The sequence below is a fragment of the Micropterus salmoides genome, unplaced genomic scaffold, assembly GCF_014851395.1.
Source record: "Micropterus salmoides isolate LMB-PRFRI ecotype aquatic unplaced genomic scaffold, ASM1485139v1 Ms_hic_scaffold_4, whole genome shotgun sequence".
In the NCBI taxonomy this organism is placed as follows: Eukaryota; Metazoa; Chordata; class Actinopteri; order Centrarchiformes; family Centrarchidae; genus Micropterus; species Micropterus salmoides.
In genome coordinates this window covers 13172701-13178588 of record NW_024043372.1, presented here as the reverse complement: position 1 = coordinate 13178588, position 5888 = coordinate 13172701, and the positions used below count along the sequence as shown (strand labels likewise).

Sequence of the window (5888 nt, the reverse complement as noted above, 5' to 3'; positions counted from 1 at the left end):
TGACCTATGCCCAGAATACATTGCCCCAGTGAAAATTTCAAGTATTTATCTATAAAATCTATTCTAGTGCCTACTTTTTCTACTGCCTACTTTTTGTTTTTCCAAAGAGGAACTGGCTTAGGGTTTGCACAGAGAGATTTTTTAGGAAAGGTTTGGAAAACATTTGTGATGTCAATAAAATTTCACAGAATATTGATGTTAGATGAAATAACACTTCACATCAGCATGTATTACTAACGATGTAAACAATATAAAGCTGAAGCTGTAGGTATTGATAGTGATAACAAATACTGTGACGGAAAAAATACAGTTTATTCCCCAAGGGTGAGGGTGGATTGGATGGATCCAGTGCATGTGGATGCTTGCTCTGCAGGAAAGAGGGAAAAGAGAGGGTCCCACTCTCCCTTTACCATGTCAAACAGCGATTGGCTCCTGCAGAGTAAATCTCCTATCAGAGAGCTACCTATAATGTCCTCACTTATCCCACTGACGGAACAGGGAGCAGAGAGAACAAAGCCAAGTGACCCCCACATTCAAAATACAGTGAGTTGCCTCTGTGTGTTTGCATTTGCCTGTGTTTGTGTGTGTGCGCATGTGTAAGTTTGTGAGTGTGTGTGGGTACCTCTGGCATCTTTGGTTTCGTATTGGGTATTAAATTACCCAATGGGAGCTTTAACAGGGCTAGAGACACTCTTCATTGTGACTGTGGATGAGGGAGAGATTGAAGGTGGAGCACCGCGGAGCTGCCGGGCAGAGTAAAGCAGGCACAACAACTTCTGCAGAGCCGGGGACAAGGGTGAGTGGGGCAGACATCTGCGCACTGCTGGACTGAAACGTTTACACTTAATTAAAGATATATTTGCATGTAGTTGTGGGTGCTTTGACGTTCCGATCTGATAAGGGTAGTGATGTCAGTGGATGTGTTGTGTCTTTCAATGTTGTGTGTGAGATAAGGTGAGATAAGTTAGTTCAGTGGTGAGATTTTTTATTTAATTTAGCAAAGTTGCTTTTAGAAACAATTAGGTGTCTAAGATGCAAGAATGTAAATCTAACAGCACTTTTCTATTCTCGGCATCTTCAACTGTGCTTTCTCTTGGACTCAGTAACCCCTATTTGCTGACAAGGCACAATCAATACGTTTATTTTTTGCACAAGCCCTATCATGATGTCCTTACATAAGAAGATTCAATCCTGTATCCTGGACTGTTGTGTTACCTGCTACAGTGCAATTGGAAATAGAACCAGATAAGTCTCTCTGACTGCGCAGGGCCCCTGGTGTCAAGTGGACACAGAGGTTGCAGCTTAAAAGCATGTGTCAAGATTAGGTTACCTGTCCGAACCAGACAAATGGAATGATAAACAGCTACTTGGAGATAAAGTAAACGTGATGCTGATAGACTAATCTGAACAGGGCTGAGATGGTTTAACCAAGACGGTAGTTAGAAACTCACATTCAAACATTTAAATGGAAAAAAATGTGTTTTGGTTTTGATGAGTCTCTGCTTTCAGTCATAAGTGAAGACTCAGATGTTTTTCCATGAGGAAATTAAACATGTTCAGTTTTGTAGCACATGATCAGCAATAATACTATCCAAACTCCATGTAAGCACTTTCACAGCCGAACTTGCTGAGTTTGTGTTTTCGTTTAGGTCATGGGAGAGAACTGGGGGAAAAAATAACTGCACAGTATCATATGGCATGTTCTCTGCTGATGCAAACGGGAGTTGACAGAAAAATCTCAACAAAACTGAATTGCTCTATAACAAAATATAACAGAACTTTGCTTCCCCTTCCATCTTTTACAGATTACACACAGCACTGAATCCAAAAGCAGTGAACAGCTGCCTGAATGATTATCTGGGGGAGGGAGGCCCTGCCAGGATCTTCAGCGTGGCACTGGTTGTGGTGTGGCCTCTGTCTCCTGTACTTGAACCAGGCTGATAGACAGAGCTGTGGCTAGCGACAAGACAGAGGATGGAGGTGCCGCTGGTTAATTTTGAGAACATGGATGATGTTGGCATCAACCTGGGAGACCCGAGTGACTCCGGGTACCCGACTTCACCCACCTCAGAGGCCCCAGATCAAAATCTTTTAACTCACCGTTTGACTTCCCCTCACCAGTCGCCGCACAGAGGACGACGTGGGCATCAGTCTGGTCAAGAAGGGTTGTCGCCGTCCACTCCTCAGACTCTGACCACAAAAGCAAACTCCAGCAGTGGCAGTTTGATCTCTAATCTGAAGCTCCTGATCAACAGTGAGTCTCCCACTGACAGTGTCTTCAGTAAGATGGCGAAGGATAGCTATGAGAATGAGGATTTGTTTGAAAAGCAATGTATGGAAGAAAAAGATGAGAAAGTCGTCATCAATGTTTCAGGCCTGATGTTTGAGACCCAGCTCAGCACCCTGAGTAAGTTTCCAGAGACGCTGCTTGGTGACCCTATGAAGAGGATAAGCTACTTCGACCCGATGAAAAACGAGTACTTTTTTGACAGAAACCGTCCATCTTTTGACGGTATTCTGTACTACTATCAGTCAGGGGGGAGAATCCGCAGACCGGCCAATGTTCCCTTAGATGTTTTTGCTAATGAAATCGTTTTCTATGAGTTGGGTCATGAAGCAATGGAGCAGTTCCGTGAAGATGAGGGGTTTATCAAAGAGCCAGAAGTCCTTTTGCCCACCAACGAACTCCATCGACAATTCTGGCTCCTGTTTGAATACCCAGAAAGCTCCAGTGCAGCCAAATCTGTAGCTCTGGTTTCTGTGCTTGTCATCGTCATTTCCATCTTCATCTTCTGCCTAGAGACTCTCCCAGAGTTCAGGGATGACAGTGACATTGTCCCGGGTTTAACCCAAATCATCAACGGGAGCCAAGACAGTTCTGCTCCTCATCCCGCCACTAAAGACGTGATGGCATATATCACAGATCCCTTTTTCATTGTGGAGACTATTTGTATCATTTGGTTCTGCTTTGAAGTTGGTGTTCGTTTTGTGGTGTGCCCGAGCAAAAGTGATTTCTTCAATAACATTATGAATGTCATTGACATAGTTTCTATTATTCCCTACTTCGTTACCTTGGGAACAGAGCTGGCCACGACCCCTGATGATGATATGAACTCGAGTCAGAACATGTCTCTTGCAATTCTACGAATCATCCGTCTAGTGAGAGTTTTCCGAATTTTCAAGCTCTCCCGACACTCGAAGGGGCTTCAGATCTTGGGGCAGACATTGAAAGCCAGTATGAGGGAACTTGGGCTGCTCATCTTCTTCCTTTTTATAGGAGTCATCCTATTTTCAAGTGCCATCTACTTTGCAGAAGTGGATGAGCCCCAGACGCAGTTTGTTAGTATCCCTGATGGTTTCTGGTGGGCTGTGGTGACAATGACCACTGTAGGATACGGAGACATGTGCCCCATCACGATGGGAGGCAAAATGGTCGGGACCCTTTGTGCCATTGCCGGTGTCCTGACCATTGCCTTGCCCGTCCCTGTCATCGTCTCCAACTTTAACTATTTTTACCACCGTGAAACTGAGCAGGAGGAGAAACAGATCATGGATGCAGCCGCAGAGGCTGCCCAGAAAATGTCAGCTGCAAACAAGTATGGAAGCACACCTTCACTAAACAAAAGTAACGGCACCTGGCAGAATGAGAAAAACGGCATGCACTGATAGAGAAACTAAAGTATTTATTTATTTCAAGGGCATGAAAAACACAGGGACAAATCAAACATATGCAGTAGTGAGATGCACTGGATGATAGCAGCGTATCTTTCTCGCTATTTTGTACTCCAAACAGGGCAGCATTTGTGCATATTGTTACAGTATTAATAGGCACTCTGTGGTGAGACAGCCTTTACACAAGTTGTCTGTCTGCTTGTGGATGTGTCAAAGTGCAATTAACACAACTCAGCAACTACTATGTCAGTTAACTGGGAAGAACTAAAAAGGTAGACCTATTACCTTTCATCCAATGCAATTTGAAGAATAATGTGATGGGTCATTTGTACTAAACACATTTCACCTTGAAACTATAGATTGTTAAACTGTACAAGTGAAAGTCAGAGTAAGTTGTAAATTTGATCAAAATGTGTCTGTTTGCATAACAGTAAGTTTATCCCACAAAAGATATAAAAAACCCTTTAGATTATCGTAGCATTTAAACTGGGAGTATAGTTGGAGCTCGTATTACATCACAGTTCCCTGTTAGTCTACACTTCGTCAGATTCAGCAAATTCTAGATAGACCTTGGCATGATTTTCAAGGGCAGGTGAATGTGTCCAGTGTAAGGCAAGAGGACAGCAGCGCACACATTCTCTTATCAGCAAATCTATAGTTGTGAATGCTAAGCCAGCAGCACTTGTCCATGTGACACAGCGTAACAATATCTGTGTGATAAATAGTTGTCACGATAGCATGTCTGCTGTTATTGTTGTACATAGGCTGCAAAATATAAATCAAACAATGAAACCGCATTATAGTACATGCAATAGTTGCATGCAGCAGTTTCAACTTTTAAAATCACAAAAGTGTTTATCGACATGATTTCATAATTATTACTTGACATTTTGCACCAGATTATGCAGATTGTATATGCAGTCACCTTCTAACGTGTTATTATAATGTGAATTTACCCTTTAAATCCATATCAGTTTTTTGCACTAAAGTTTTTTTTCTACATATCTCATTAGCACCTTTGGAGCTTCACACCGTCAGCTGTTGGCAGAGAAAACATATCTATTAGAGTGTATAGAAATGTAAGATGACATATATATTTGTGATCAAGAGAACCAAGGAAAGAGCAAGACAAAAAAACAACTTGCAGTTGAACATTTCTCCATTTACCATTGTTTGCACATTTCTACTGCATGGCATAGTGTGCCCAAATGAGGTTTAACTGTTATAATCAGTAACTGAAAGTTTGAAATATTTATTGTAACTAAATACTAAAATATATTGTAGCATTTTAATCAGACAGTGATGATCATTATATTCCATGTGAAAGCCAATACTTCTACTGGATGTGTGAGATGATGACAACAAATGATGACGTCTGTGTCTCACTGGGAAAAAATTAATTGGTACTATATATGCATGCCACATTCCAATCTTGAAAATGTACTGTATGTGGGTTTACTATACATATAAATCCAGCTTGGATGTAGTTGTAACACACTCAATGCCTTTCTAATAATCCCAAAATATGCAATAATAATGACGTGTGGGTGGAAAATAAATATGTTGTATTTTTCACTCATGGAAAGAGCAATACCTGTAATTAATTAAAATGAAATGCAATAAGGTGACATCAGTTAGTCACGTTGGTACTCAGCACTTTACTATGTTATGAAGCACATCATATTTGAGGACTGTTACTGTATGTATCAGCATTGTACAGTATACAATGTCATAATTTGCTATGTTTTCTTTATCCTGTAAAGAGTGCCTTTCATTAAACATGTATCCTGTGAAGTTTCCCTCTGATGATTTCATCTGTACGTGTGACACTAGACAGCAAGCAGACTTTAAGTTGTCTGTTCAACAATAATTGTGATGAATGGAGGTGACGGTGTTAGTGTATGGCTTCAGGGCTGAACACTCATTATCACCTCATCTTAGCTGCTATTAACGCCTTTTCGCTGCTGGTTCTGTGCACTCATGATCATGATGGCGTCCCTCTCTCTATCTGAAAGTTCTCCCCATTTAGTCCTGTCTAAGAATGTGTCACATCACGAGGGGAAAAGAGCAGAGTTAGGTTTTTTTTATATATATCTCTGGTGTCATGGTGTAGATGGCAGACTGCAGGAGCAGACATTTCTCTCTGTGAACTGTAACAAGCCTGTTATCTAATTATGAGTATGAGTAAATGAGTAGGACACAGTCTGGATAAAAAT

The 5888-nt window shown here is 41.4% G+C and overlaps 1 protein-coding gene across 1 annotated transcript; it reads left to right on the top strand.

The window, feature by feature from the left end:
- The first annotated feature begins 330 nt into the window (after positions 1-330).
- LOC119885499 (potassium voltage-gated channel subfamily A member 10) lies at positions 331-5449 on the top strand. The gene is made up of 2 exons (XM_038695551.1): positions 331-796; positions 1806-5449. Exon 2 carries the CDS (start codon positions 1975-1977, stop codon positions 3664-3666), a length of 1692 nt encoding a protein of 563 aa, XP_038551479.1. The 5' UTR covers positions 331-796; positions 1806-1974; the 3' UTR covers positions 3667-5449.
- The last annotated feature ends 439 nt before the right edge of the window (positions 5450-5888 follow it).

Excerpts from the sequence above, each read along its gene's own strand:
- LOC119885499 (XM_038695551.1), top strand. The coding sequence starts at position 1,975 with ATGGAGGTGCCGCTGGTTAATTTTGAGAACATGGATGATGTTGGCATC.